This window comes from Carassius gibelio, chromosome A8 (genome assembly GCF_023724105.1).
Source record: "Carassius gibelio isolate Cgi1373 ecotype wild population from Czech Republic chromosome A8, carGib1.2-hapl.c, whole genome shotgun sequence".
Lineage (NCBI taxonomy): Eukaryota > Metazoa > Chordata > Actinopteri > Cypriniformes > Cyprinidae > Carassius > Carassius gibelio.
In genome coordinates this window covers 6,987,020-7,001,843 of record NC_068378.1, presented here as the reverse complement: position 1 = coordinate 7,001,843, position 14,824 = coordinate 6,987,020, and the positions used below count along the sequence as shown (strand labels likewise).

General features: G+C 34.8%; 1 protein-coding gene and 1 long non-coding RNA gene across 5 annotated transcripts; one reads left to right on the top strand and one right to left on the bottom strand.

The window, feature by feature from the left end:
* Positions 1 to 193: 193 nt before the first annotated feature.
* LOC128018281 (uncharacterized) lies at positions 194 to 875 on the bottom strand. Its single transcript, XR_008184801.1, has 3 exons — positions 726 to 875; positions 590 to 643; positions 194 to 394 (listed from the first exon to the last, which is right to left on the bottom strand). It is a non-coding gene; the product is annotated as an uncharacterized LOC128018281 (long non-coding RNA).
* Positions 871 to 6,941, top strand: LOC128018259 (uncharacterized). Of its 4 annotated transcripts, XR_008184794.1 has the most exons (6): positions 887 to 1,096; positions 4,592 to 4,711; positions 5,433 to 5,748; positions 5,858 to 6,026; positions 6,106 to 6,238; positions 6,464 to 6,941. XR_008184794.1 is itself a non-coding variant. In XM_052603665.1 (5 exons), the coding sequence occupies exons 2-4, from the start codon at positions 4,887 to 4,889 to the stop codon at positions 6,233 to 6,235; spliced, it is 1,161 nt and encodes a 386-aa protein (XP_052459625.1). In that variant the 5' UTR covers positions 871 to 1,096; positions 4,592 to 4,886; the 3' UTR covers positions 6,236 to 6,238; positions 6,464 to 6,941. The 4 variants fall into 4 exon arrangements, 2 of the variants coding, with proteins under 2 accessions (XP_052459625.1, XP_052459626.1); XM_052603665.1 differs by having other exon boundaries at positions 871 to 1,096; positions 4,592 to 5,748; XM_052603666.1 differs by lacking the exon at positions 887 to 1,096 and having other exon boundaries at positions 1,193 to 5,508; positions 5,680 to 5,748.
* Positions 6,942 to 14,824: the final 7,883 nt, after the last annotated feature.

The following is a 14,824-nucleotide window of genomic DNA, read 5'->3' as shown; positions in this document are numbered from 1 at the left end:
TGACTGTAAATTGAAATAACATGTGTTGACCGTTATTTGAAAAATGAACTGTGATGGACCATAATTTTGAAAGGGATGTACAGCATTTTGATTTTGATTATGGCTCACAGATAATTTTATATGTAGTTCATGAAATGTATGTTATATGTCACAAAAAGTAATTAGAGAAAATAATTTGTATTTTTACCTCTTTATTTTCTTCTGTTACAGTAGTTTCCATTGTAAATAACAACAATATTAAAAACTTTAAACAGTGCTACAGTACCATCATCTGAACATCGCTTATATGCTTAAAATACAACATTGACAATTCAAATTAATTTCATCATTGCATCTTCCACAAACTACAATTCGAACAGAACAATGGTCTCCAATTCAATCTCCATGTTGATGCCTTTAAAAAATAAGAGAGAAAATGGTTATATATCATACATCACATATCTATATTCATTATCATGTATGATCATGTTACTCTTTTATATGTTCTTGAGTTTCGTACATAAAAAAAAAATATTGTTTTTTTACTTCAAAAATTTTTTTGTTCATTAAATATGTAATGCACATTTTATGATGGTCCACGACACCTTACTTCTTCAGACAGTTTAGTGATGTGACCTCACCCACTGACAAGGCCAAGGGTGCACTGCAACAGCAGAAACAACGTAAATACAGTAACACTTGTTGATTACAATTTTATATTTAATATTACATGCCAGCATATTTACCCAGTATGATGACCTCACAATGTCGCAGGAAATTTCCCCTTTTGCTTTCTATGGTAGACAATTTTTGGTGTGCGTTTCTGCACTGTTTTGACCTTTCTTGTTAAGTCCCGCCTTACGCACGCCATTGGTCAAACTGCTTCTCAATCATTGGCCTCGGCCCAACGGCATCAGCCAAGAGACAAAGCAGCAGCCTGTTAACTGCAGGTGGCACATCATGGCTCCAAAACAGCGTACAAATACCTCAAGGAAAAAATCTCTGTGTTTTTGTTTTGGTCGGGAAACGTGCTCATTGACATGGCAAATAAGCTAAAACACGGAGCGGAGTTGGGTTCGCTGGAATATTTACAGGCGTCAGTTTGTTTTCAAAAATCGTAAGTGACTTTGTTAAGTAGCTTTGTGAGTAAACGTGACCGTTTAGGCAACATATTCTGCTGTATGCATGCAATATATAACAGAATGTCAACAAAACAATCACAGACCTCGATGTCGAGTGGTGAATGGTAAGTGTTAAAAAAAAATCTGTTGACGTATCATCCAACGTAATTTAAAAGTTAATTGGCAACAGGTGAATACAATTACAATGGCTAATCACATACGTTTTGAAATCTTATTCTTAATGTTTGACGCAAGTTGCATTAAAAAGTATAAATAGGTTTCAGAATTGTGTTGTTGTTTTAGAACGTTGCTTTCACGATCATTTAAGAGCACTTATATGCATGGACAACGGATTTCATCTTATGAGGTGTGTTACCTTTAACCATATGGATGATGATGTATTTGTGCAAATTTTGTGATTGCTCTCTGAAGACAGTTAAGGGATATGTTAATCATCAAATCGTACACAGACATGAAGCAAATGCTCAGTTTCCATGTTGCTTCCCAGAATGCAAATGTAAATTCTCAAAATACAATGCTCTCAAAGCTCATGTTTATCGCCATCACAAAAGACCACATACTCATTTTGATGAATCGACGGGCACGTTTGTTTGCAACAATACAGACTGTCAACAACAATTTACAGACATGAACAATGTCCTTTCTCATCTCAGGTCACATTTAGCCAAGGGAGAGGTGGTGTGTTGTCCTTTTGAAAAATGTGACAAAAAATTCAGTTTAAGATCAAGTTTCACGAAAGCACAGGACTTCTACATTTGCACAATTACGGATTATGGATACTTTATCTGAGCAACCTTCTTCAGCATTTTTTGATGTTACTGAGGAGGAGGTTGATGAAAGTGAATTCACAGACTCCCTGACGAAATGTAACGCAAAGTCATTGTACATGAAAAATCTCTGCCTGTTTTATATGCAGCTACAAGCAAAATACCTGGTGCCATCGTCAACCATTCAGATGACTGTGGAGGAATTCAGTGGTTTAAATTATATCTGTTATCAGTACACACAGAAGATGTTCAGGGAAATACTCAAGTCAAAAACGGCCCTCTCACAATGTGAGATTGAATCTGTGGTGCAGACTTTGCAAGGCCAAGATTTACATTCAGCTTGTAATTCATTACTTTCCACAGAATACCAAAGAAAATGTTTTCGTACGTGCATCCACAAAGTATGTGTCTTGGTCGTGATGAGAACCGAAACCAACGTTATGCACAGTATATTCCATTGATGAACACTTTAAAAACCATGTTAATAGACCCAGTGGTGTGGGAGCAGTGTGCCAGACATCAGCATGTACACTCTTCTGTGTTCTCTGACATCTGTGATGGCTCTGTATTCAAATCCAATGACTTGTTTAAGCAGCCTGAGATTACACTCCAACTTATCTTGTACCAGGATGCCTTTGAGATTGTGAATCCCCTTGGGTCAGCTAAAAAAAGACACAAAATGATTGGAGTGTATTTTACACTTGGCAACTTTGAGCCATTTTACAGATCATGCATTGATAACATTCAGTTATCACTTTTGTGTTATGAGAGAGACTTTAACTATTTTGGTCAAACCAAGATTTTTGCTAAGTTGTTGGCAGATGTCAAAGAACTTGAAGAGCATGGATTTGTGACATCTTCAGGTGACATAGTACGTGCAACAATAGTGGCTATTATCGGTGATAATTTGGGGTCCCACTGCATCGGTGGGTACTCACAGAACTTCAGTACTGCCAAGCATTGCTGTAGGTATTGCTTGGTATCTCGCAGTGAACTTCAGAATGTGTGTGTAGACTTTCCCAATCGCACAGTTGAGTCCTATAAGGCGGCAGTGGAAACTCTAAGGATGACCGAAGAAAATGTTGTTAATGGGTTGAAGTTTGACTCCATTTTCAACTCTCTCAAGTATTTTCATGTTGCTCAGCCTGGCCTTCCCCCATGCCTTGGCCACGATTTGTTTGAAGGCGTTGTAGTTATTGATCTTGGCATTTTCTTGGAATACTTTGTAAAAAGGAAGTGGTTTTCATATACACAGCTGAACAGGAGACTTGCACAATTCAAATATGTGGGTTCTGATGCTGGTTCTGCCCCCTCCCAGATATGTGAAAAAGGCAGAAAGTTAGGTGGTCAAGCAGCTGAGAACTGGTGTCTCCTCAGATTTCTTCCTGTCATAATTGGAGACCGAGTAGAGTCACAAGACCCTGTATGGCAACTGACTGTTAAGTTGAAAGAACTGGTTGAGCTAGTGTGTGCTCCCAAGATTACCACAGCACAGATTGCATATCTCAATGTCTTAATACCAGAATATCTGGAAACAAGAAAGGAGCTGTTTCCTGGTGAAAATTTGAAACCAAAACATCATTACATGCTTCACTATACGTCACTCATTTTAAGTCTTGGACCTTTAATTCGTTTGTGGTCATTGAGATTTGAAAGCAAACATTCCTACTTCAAAAGAAGTGTGAGAAGAACACAGAACTTCAAAAATGTATGCAAGACATTGTCACACAACCATCAACTTCAAGCATATCTTCACTCACGGTCCTTTTTTTCACCAAAGCTTAAAAGTGTTGACTTGGCCACATACTCTCCTCATTTGTACAGTGATGCTGTGTGCAAAGCTGTTGAGACAAGCTTGCTTAATGAACCAGACTTTGTTTCCACACGTGTAGAATACAAGGGTACCCTGTACAGGAAAGGAAACTTAATTTGCCTTAAATGTGAAGAGGAGTATTCTATTTTACAGTTTGGACAGATTGAGCTGATTTTCGTGAAAGATGATGAGGTGACTTTCCTTGTGACTCCCCGCCCCTCAGTGTATTTGCATGATTATGGACTTTATGAGATTTTGTCTGCGACAAAGGAATTAATTTGTGTAAAAGCTGAGGAATGTCTGGATTATTATCCCTTAAATGAGTACAGTTTTATGGGACTGAAGGTCATTACTCTGAAGCACAGCGTTGTTCATCTGTAAAAAGGATAAACCGTCCTCTCCCAACAGAAATGGATGCATTGTTGACTTTTATTGAGAATGTGTTCCCAAACCCTATAACTTCAAAGCTAGCCATAGAGGGTTTGAACAGCCTAGGTGTGGAGACCATAGATGACCTACAGTTTTTGAAAGATGATGATCTAGGTGGCTTTCTGAGACCGATTGAAGCAAGAAAACTAATAGCTCAAATCCCAAGTAAGTTTTCAAATCAATGGTTGTTTTTACATATACACTAGTCAACATTTGAAGCGGATCAAAAAGTTCATTAAGTTCACAAGAACAGGTATTGGTTTTAAGACAACTATTATGAAAGGTTTGATCCACTTGAAATGTTGACTTGTGTACATGCATATAATTAGATGAAACAACACCCCAGTCTCTTTCATTCTGTACTTTGTTAGCTGTACTCTTTACTTGTATTACAGTATGTCAATGTGTTTCTTGTTTCTGCAGTATGGTTTTTAATGCAGTTTTTTGTTTATGCCATGTAGATATTGCCTCCACTCTGCAAAACACTGCCAATGATTTGTCTGCTGAATACAATTCTAATGCATCAGGTTCACCTGCTCCTGGATGCTCAGTTTCACCATCCAGCTCTTCAAGTGGAAGACGTGAGTAAAACGCTGATACAACATTAAACAACCCACAAAGCCCCATGCCATCTCTGTTTGTCCGTTATTAAACTTCAATAAATCTGCAGCTTGGGAATAGGCAATTTTGCCAAAAAATGAAACTTCGTTTTATGACCATGACTGGCATTATAGTTTTGATGTTCCATGGCAAAAAATGCCAGCAAGTTTTATGGGAAAGTTGCAAAATGGCGAAAGGCCAAGTTGCTCTGAGAGAAGACAGTTGGTCCGCATTGTTGCTTCTGAGATCCTGGAAGTCAGCAAATGTCCAGCAAAAAAACATGTATCAGAAATAGCCCGACAAATGGTGATTGCATACCCAAAGTCTTTCAGAGATGAGATTAATTCCCAGGTTGTAGGAAGTGGATATGATTCTCTCCTCAAACAACTGGTGTGTAGAATTGACAATTTGAAAAGAGCAAAAGCTATTAGTATACCACTTTGTGGTACTCTAGAAGTATCAACAAAGAAACGAAAATTGTTATATGGTTGTATAAATTCTGATCCACAACTGCTAGTTGGAGAAACATCCGAATTGCAGCAGGAAAAGAAAGAGAAGTTGGTAGTAATGTTTCAAAATAATGAAAGTGATGTAAAGACAATCTATGACTTAATGACTTCTACATACACCCCTCAAAGAAACAGCATCCAATCTGGAAAGGAAACCAAAGATTTACTTGATGAGTGGCCATATCTTTTTCAGCCAGCAGGAATGAAAGCACACTTTAAAGAGCTCACTGGCATTGACATAAACAACAGCTTTGAAGAATCTGCTTCCAGTAAGTTCAGAAGAATATTGGACTACTTTCAATTTCAGTGCACAGAAAGAGCAAGCAGAGCAGGGAGAATCCTCACAAAGTATAGAGCTGGAGGGGATCATGTTTGTGGGGCCGTGATGTTGCTGCTAACCCATTTCAAAAATGACCAAGACCACTTTCTTGTGATGGTAGAAGACACCTCTGTTCCAAGTGATATATGCTCAGAACAGCTTCCAGCAACACCATGTATAGTAGTGTGTGGTGGGTATTATTTACTATGATCTTGCAACACAATAATTCCTGGTTTTGGGTGATCAGAACTCACATTCTGTTAAATATTATGTCTTACTCATTTTGTGTTTGTTCAAAGGAGAGAACCCACTGACAGCCAGTGTGTACATGGTAGCAGTAGACCAGATGATTATAAATGACCATCTCTTGAGTTTTACAGAAGCCCTGTATCTGATGTTCTCTCTTTACTATATATTGAACATCAGTTACCCTGTAGAACTGGGAGCCAAACTAGAATTCTTGCAAAGGTATTTCATAGACTGCATTCCTTTGGTTAAGAAGCATACAACAATTATTTAAGGATATTGTTTGTGTTGTGTTTTAAAGGTGCATCTTTAGGATAAATCCTCATAAAGGTACCAAGGTGGAAAAGAGAGAGAAAAAGAGAGCGTACTCTGTCAACCCCAGAGTATTGAGTCTGACATCAAAAATTGCTGCATTTGATTGGGGAGAGTAACAGGTATAGAAGCTCTGTTGTCTTGTATAGTAGTGGTAGACTACATCTTCTGTGTTTATCATTCATCGATGATAAAGTGGACCAAAGGACAATCATTTTTAGAATTAACTCCAATAAATGTGATTTAATTGTCTGTGGCCAAAACTGAGAGTATTTGGTTAAGGCTTGTTGCTGTCTCTGCTCTTCTTTTGGTTTGGGTTTTAATTGTAACTGTTTGTGTCCCCACAGATGTGGTCTTTCAGAAGATTGACATTTCGCTGAAGAACAGGACAGACCGACTTTTTGTACTTCAGTGCAGCGCTTTGTTGCTTAAATAATTTTTATTACCTTGTGACGTGATTAGGATTTAGTTTAAATTTATTTATTTATTTGATTGGGACAGTGCATTTTAATGAACAAACATGGAATACATGCATGTAAACATGCTGGATTGTAGCCAAAGGCTAATTTCCATCCGTAGTCCCACGGGCTAAAATCACACTGGTCACAAAACATTACATAATAAAATTTACATCTACAGTTAGTACATCGTTTATCAATAAATTAGCTAAAGCCCCATATACAATATTCACATAATACTTGAAAATTCATTCAACTTCAAAATTATCAGAATCCAGGCCCAGTGTTTTTGTTTCTTTTAAACTGAACACATTTGTGTTCTGAAACATGCTTTATCCATTTTCTCCATGTGACATGTTAAGGATTATCAGAATGTCTTTTTTTTTTTTTTTTTTTTTTTTTTTTTTAAATTGAACAAATTTGTTTTCTAAAACATGACTTTTGCTGGGAAGTGTTTTTCCATTGTTTGATCTTGAAGGTTTGCTATATAATAAAAAGCTGAAGTTACTCTGGCTACCATAATTTATTGTATAACATTTTACAAAAATTTGTGTTTCAAGAGTATTTTTAATTAGTTTTTAGCATTACTTCTGTCACACAGTATACAAAGATGTCCCTCTACATTTGGTTTAAATAAATAAATTCACTAGAAAAAGATTATGGCATGAAAACATGTAAGCCCAGATTTGCTAACTATTTGTGGCAGTGCACACTTTCTGAATGTGTCAGGGTTTTCAGAAGACATGATAGAAAGGCATGTACAGTGATTATTGCATCTTTACTGGATATGCATTTGTAGGAAATTTCCTTTATGAAAGCGTCCCTTAACCCTTTTTGTGCCTGACCTGCCAGTAATGGTTGCTAATTGCACTTATTTTTTATTTGGTCATTATGGAAGGGAGCTGCTGCAATTCTGTTCTTGCACATTGATAGTTTACTCGTAGAAAACATTCAAATTCATCCTGAAGTTAGTTGTATTTTCTCTGCCAAAAACAATATTAGCACATTTTAAGTTAAGATGCTTGCTATTTACCTTTAATGTGATAAAACTGAAAATCTGTCTTGTACTCTCAGGTTGTATCACTTTCTTTGTGGTTAGCAGAACAAATTAATTTATTTTGACTAATGTACACCGAGGAAGTTTAAGAACCACTGGCTTATAGATTTGGCTTTTTTGTGATTAAAAAAAAGCCATTTATTTGCAATGAAAATTTAGAAAATGTTTGAAAAGTGGAAATAAAGTGCTTTATTAAGAGAAGAGTGTTTATTAAAAATAAAGTATTAATTGGGTAGGCTTAGGGGTCGGTGTAGAAGGGCTTTTATTCTCACAACAATGTAGCATCCATTTAACAATTTTAATAAATATAATCATTTGCACTCTGATAATTATTGGATCCTGTTAATCTACAAAAATAGTAAGGTGCAACTATCTGCCGATATAGATAGCATCTAATTAGTATTTACACTTACTGCAAATTTGATAATTATATTTATTAAATGAAAATTATTTACACCTAATGTAAATAGCATTACGTAAAAATTAATTGGGTTGTAGCTCGTTGTCTAGGTGACTGTGATTTTAAATAGGTGTCGTTTGTGTTTTAACGTTTAGCTCAAGAATAGGGAAGTTCGAATAGCCTATGTGAATATTACCAACTTCACTAAACTCCTTCTTGAGTTAAGAACTGACCACATTTCTTTATATTTGAGTCCAAGTTCAAACACTATGAAACGCTCCATTAACGTATACGGAGCTCTGAAACACTGCCAGCGGGACATTAAACAGGAAGTGTCTGTCCGAGCTCAAAACAGGATTTACGTGGGAACGCTAAGTTTCTCGGGGGAAGGCAAAAGATTTGCAAAAAAAATTCCACCACCACGTCCCTTTGAGGGCTCCGTAGTAAATAGCATCTACTTCTGGTTATTTCGGATTTTGATATGGAAATCATGACAATTAGCTTACCTTAACAATAAATGGTTTTCCAAAAGTGGTGTAACAAGTGGGTTGGACAGGAGTGTGTGTTTGGATGGGGATACCAATAAGTGAAACGCATACTCGAAATGTGACCTCTTTAACCCATCCCAGTGAGTGGTGAGCACACACAGTGCAGGGAGCAATTAGGATAAATCGCAACACGCTGGCCGTGAGACTCGAACCGGCAACTCTTGGGTTACAAGCCCGACTCTCTAACCACTAAGCTACAACTGACCCCACAGTAATAAAATGCTCTAACAGCGACAAGAGAAAACTGATGCCTTTCACCATTAACCACAGCGGCAAAAAAAAAAACAAAAAAAAAAAACAACAGGTTTTATAAACAACACACGAACATTAACAAACGAACGATATGTATGATATGCATAACAACAATAGTAGACAATAGTAGGCTAAATGCTGACTATAAATCAAGGAAACAACATCACGAATGGATCACCAATAAAGTTTAGAAAAGATGCGCAATTTAACCTAATGTCTTCAGTGGCACGGGCACTAATGTGGAAGCCTCGTTTATTTGATGCTTGTTTCAAAGTCCTTGGTTCGAATCTGTATTTTATACCTTTTGGTATCACAAATCACATCGAAAAGGCATTTATTTTCAACAAAAATGAAGTAGAAATAAAGTGTCTAACGAGTGTTTAATAAAACACTTTATACTATTATTGCATCCTGTTAATGTACACAATTACTGAGATGCAAACAGAATCTGCCAAAATATAGAATATAGCATCTAATTACTATTTACACTTATTGCAAACTTTCGTGACATTTACATGATGTAAATAGAATATATAGCTATTTGTTTTTAGTGTAAATCACAACTGTTGCTTTTTGCACTTAGTGCATAGTCACTGCCTAATTCAACTGGGAAAATGTAGGCTATATTTGGTGTTAATGTATGCATTTTTAGTGGAATTTCACCGTTCTGATGAAAATGAGAAATGACTGTGAAATTCTACTGGTTTTCTCTGTAAAACTAATTTTTTTTCAACTCTGACCAAAACATATACAGGAATGTTTTTTTAAGGACATGTCAGGATAACAATAGACAACAATTACTGTTATTTAAAGGAAAATGTAATTTTTTTGCAGTAACAAATTTAAATAGTTAAAAAACAGGGAAAATGTATGTTAGATGTAAAAGTTAGCATTTTTATGGAATTTCACAGTTCTGGTCAAAATGTCATAATACTGTTAAATTCTACCGTTTTTTTCTGTAAAAATACATTTATTTTTTACAGTGTAGTGCCTTATGCTCACAAGCTTATAATGGAACGCAGGCTACCTTATAAATGTCCATTCGGTGAAGACAAACTTGCATTTGTCAGTTATTTTAAGGAAATAAAATAAGAATAATACCGTGTGACACTCACATGTCATCTTCATATATTTCTTGCGAGTTAATATCTCGCAATTCTGACTTTTTTTCCTCAGAATATGTAAAATGTGTTAATATTTGGAATTCCAACAGCTTTGAACTGACATTTATGACAAATCTCCTTTGTGAAAAGGAGTTAATCCTTTCAGGTAAACATTTATAGCCTACAGTAAACCCTTGTCTGAGTCTACGCAAGTGGTGTTCAATTGTGTTTGTTTGTTACTTGGTCAAACAAAATGTGAAAATAATGGGATTTTAATATGGAGGACAGAATTTACTAATTGAGCTTTAATACACTGCAAGATAGTAGCTAAACCATGCTAAAATTATTATTATTATTATTATTATTATTATTATTATTATTAAAACCATTTTTAGCTCATTACATTACATGGCATGAAATCATCATTCAAAGGCAAACTGATGTACAGCTCAGGTCTATTCTCGAAGAATCGCTTCTTTGCGACATATCAATAGCATTAAAGCTTTAAGTACAAAATACTAGTAGAAAACTCTTATCTTTATATATAACTGTACCGATCTAATAAGTCAATCTGCCTTTTAACCACTGATCTTTTTTTTTTTTCAATTACATTTGTTTTATTATTTCTTCTTTAGCATACATTACAAAAACATTTATCAACAATACATCCAAAGTCAACAAAACTAATGGAAGAAAAGGAAAGATACAAAAAAAAAAAGAAAGAATAAACAAAAATACAACAAATCAAGTATTAATCATTGTACAAGAAAGATCTCATCATATCTCCTCAAAAAAGAAATACATTTTTTGTTATTAATTAGTCTTAGTGATTTAATTAAATATTCTACTTCACATAAGAATTCTACATCACAGAATTTAGACACAAATGCATTGCAAGGGTATATATTTTAAAGTGCACTTCTTTCACTTTATTCGGTATGCAGTACTTATATGGTAATAACCATGTTTTTCTCCAATTAATATTAGCTATTTTAGAACCCCAAAAAAAACTTCCCTTTTGGAGAAATTGAGGTTCGAGATTGAGAAAGTTGACGAATAAATGTATTATTACATTCTTTACTTAAAAGTGAAACACCTCCTAAACATAACTGTGAGAGTTGTTTTGTGCATGAATCATAGGAAAGGGAAGCTTTCATTAGACACATTAAACCAGCAGGAATCACCTTTATAACAGAGTTAAATTCTTTAAACGGAATGGGACATTGATGGATATTCATAAAGCATTCATAAGATAACAAATCACCTTTAGAGTTGAAAAGATCAGCAACAAAAATTATGTTTTTATCAAACCATTTATCAAAAAAAATTGATCTGTTCCTAATTTTAATATCCATATTATTCCATAATATGGCTTTGTGGGGGGAAAAGTTGTGGTTGTAAACTAGTTTCCAAGCTAACAATGCTTGTTGATGAAATCTAGCCAATTTAATAGGTAATTTACCAGTAGAGTAGTTGCCACCAAGCCTCTTAAATATATTAATAGGAATAAAATACCACAAAGAATCTGACCCAAACAAACATCTTTTCATCCAATTAATTTTAAATGTATTGTTAGTATCATCAAAATTCAAGACTTCAAGACCCCCCTCACTCCTTTTGTTTGCTAAAACATATTTCTTCAATTTGTGAGATTTATTGCTCCAAATAAAAAAAAAAGGAAAATCTTATCTATATTTTTGGAAGTGTGATTATCTACAGCTAAAGACAGGGAAGGGTACACAAATCTGGATAATCCTTCTGTTTTGGATAAGAAAATTCGGCCTAAAATTGATAAATCTCTTTGGAGCCAATTAATAAAAATATATTTTGTTTTCATTAGCCTTTGAGAAAAATTCAGAAATTGTCTACTAATTAAATTTTTTGTTATATGAATTCCCAAATATTTAAGTTCGTTTTTAATAGGTATATTTTCAATTTCATTTTCTACAGTATCAAATAAGCAAATAATTTCACATTTATTTAAATTAAGTTTGAGCCCAGAAGCGTTAGAGAAATCATTGATTATAGTTAAGACTGGAGAAACTTGCTGTTTATCCTTCAAGAATAAAGTAGTATCATCTGCTAATTGTGAAATTTGAATCTCTGTTAAAGATATCAAGGCCAGCAAAGTTATTATTGTGCAAAATATCAATGGATAATATTTCTACAACAAATAGAAATAAAAAAAGGACTTAAAGGGCAACCTTGACATATTCCGCGAAGAATAGGAAACCTTGGTGATGTACGTGAATTTAAAATTATACAGCTATCTATTTCTTTGTACAGCATTTGAACAATATTTATGAACTTTGAAGGAAATCCAAAGGTCTCTAAAGAGTTAATAAGGAACTGGTGTTTTACAGTGTCGAAGGCCTTATAAAAATCGAGGAATAAGATAATAGCATCAGACTTGATTTCATCTCTATAATCAATAAGATCCAGAACAAGTCGAGTATTACAACTAATACATCCTTTTATAAATCCAGTCTGTGTTTCATTAATAATGTGATGTAAATGTTGTTTTAATCTCTTGGCGAATATGGAAGGAATTAATTTATAATCAAAATTAAGAAGAGTGATAGGGCACAAGTTATCAATTATAGTTATGTCTTTGTCTGATTTGGGGATGAGAGATATTACCCCTTGGTTCATAGTAGGAGTCATTGTACCATTTTTTATACATTCTTGAAGCATTAAGAAAAACGGTTGTTCTAAAAACTCCCAAAAATGTATGAAGAATTCTAAAGTAAGGCCATCAGAGCCAGGTGATTTTCCCTTTTTCATTGATTTCATTGCATCTCTAATTTCATTTAAGGAAACAGGAGCCTCACAGGATAACTTAAATTCAGCACTTATTTGAGGTATATAGTTCTTAATCTGTTGCAGGTATGACTTACTTTGGTTTGCCTGTAACTCAGGGGAGTACAGGTTCCTATAAAAATTTGTAACAAAATTCTCAATTTCTTCAGGGTGTTTAGAAATTGAATTGTTAATCTGTAATGCAGAGATGCTTTTCCTTTTAAAATTCCTTTTTTCAAGTGAGAAGAAGAAGCTCGTATTTTTCTCTCCTTCCTCAATCCATCTGGCTCTGGATCTAACAAAGACACCTTTAACTATTTCTAAATATATATGGTCTAATTCCAATTGCAAAGTTTTTAACTGGTTAATTTCTATAACAGAGAGATTCTCTTTTTTGATTAAGGTATTAATTTTAATTAGCAAGTCAGTTTCCTTATCAGCATTAACCCTTTTTAAAGTTTTAGAACTTCTAATTGCTAATAATCTTGCTTTATATTTAAAATATTCCCATTTAGCACCATGAGACTCAAATTCATCATTTGAAAAAATTCCTTCAACTAATTCCTTGATTTCAACATTAAAATTTTTGTCTTTTAGCAGATTGTTATTCGATTTCCAGTAACCACGGACAGCACTCTCCCTGTGTTTAGTCTGCAAAATCATCTTAATTACTAAATGGTCAGAGAAAGGAGCATATTGGTGACTGATTGCTCCAAGTATATTCCTTTAAATCAGGATGATAATAGCGCCATGCATCTGCAATATGAAAATAATCACACAAAGTACAAATAATAGTATTAGTGTGGCCCATTTTAGGAGGAAATCTATCAGCTGAATTATCCAATACATCATTAAAATCTCCAGCAATAATAATAAAGGCTTGTTGATATTTCTTTTTCAAAGCTTCAATATTCTTCTGTAATAAGAGAAGAAGAGACTTGTTGGCAGATCTTAAGTTGTGGCCATATATATTACAAATTCTAAAAGTAGCATTATCAAGTTTAATGACAATAATAACCCATCTTCCTTCCGTCGAAATCAACGATTCAATAATGTCTCCTTTAAATTTGTTAGTCAAAGTGAGAACTCCTGCGGAATGGTTAGATCTGTGACTAAAGTAGGCCTTATCACCCCATTGTGATTTCCAAAAACGAACATCACTCTCACAGGAATGAGTTTCTTGTAACAGTATTAAGTCAGCATTGGTTCTTCTACAGTATAAGAATAAGGCTTTTCTTTTAGTGAGATCTCTCAAGCCACGAGTGTTTAATGATATAATACTTAAAGAGTTAAACTCAAAGTCTTGCATTTGCATAAAAAAAAAACAGAAAACAAAATAGAAAAAAACAACAGAAAAGAGTAATTTGAATAACAACACTAACAAGAACACGAAGGTTTTAAAATTTACAGCTGTAAAACTGCGTTGACAAAGAGGTAGCTAACACATACCCTCTAACTTAGCCAAAGTGCAACTGTATGGGAGGGCATAACTTACTTCTTATGAAGGAACCACAACAGAGTATTAAACTTACAGGTTGCTCCGTTTATCGGACTGCAATTAGTTTGTCTATGCACAGTCCAGGAGACATGTTCGACTGTAGATGCTCCTTTAAGGTAGTCATTAAAGGGACATGACTATAAAATAAAATAAAAAAAATTGTCCTAACACAAAAGTAATGGAAAAGTGGTTTGTATAAGGAAGACTGATAAAGTGCAACTCCTGAGAACAAGGGTGCAGTGTGTCCGCAAAAACGCTGTTCCAGCGAAATTTTCGAACTAAATTAAAAATAAGTTGCTCTTTGGACGCAATCTGCGAATATAAACCAGTACGTTGTACATCTCAAGAGTAAAGTTCAAGTTTTTTCCCAGCGACAAAAGCATGGGGACCCTTCCATGAAACCTTCTTCCCCCCCTCACGAGCCTTCTTAACCAGTGGCTATAATTTGTCTCTAGCCTCAACATCTTGTTTGATCAGCGCCTCCTTGATCCGAAGCTTGTTTTCTTTTAAATAGCGAGAGTCTTTTGCAGCCCGCCATACCACGTCTCTGGGAGCCCAGGGAGCAGTTGGGGGTTCGATGCCTTGCTCAAGGA

What these genes read in the sequence shown, in the direction of transcription:
- LOC128018259 (XM_052603665.1), top strand. Translation starts at nt 4,887, where the DNA reads ATGCCAGCAAGTTTTATGGGAAAGTTGCAAAATGGCGAAAGGCCAAGT. An exon ending in ACCATGTATAGTAGTGTGTG is followed by an intron (nt 5,749 to 5,857) that starts GTGGGTATTATT and finishes GTTTGTTCAAAG; the next exon opens with GAGAGAACCCACTGACAGCC. An exon ending in AAACTAGAATTCTTGCAAAG is followed by an intron (nt 6,027 to 6,105) that starts GTATTTCATAGA and finishes TGTGTTTTAAAG; the next exon opens with GTGCATCTTTAGGATAAATC.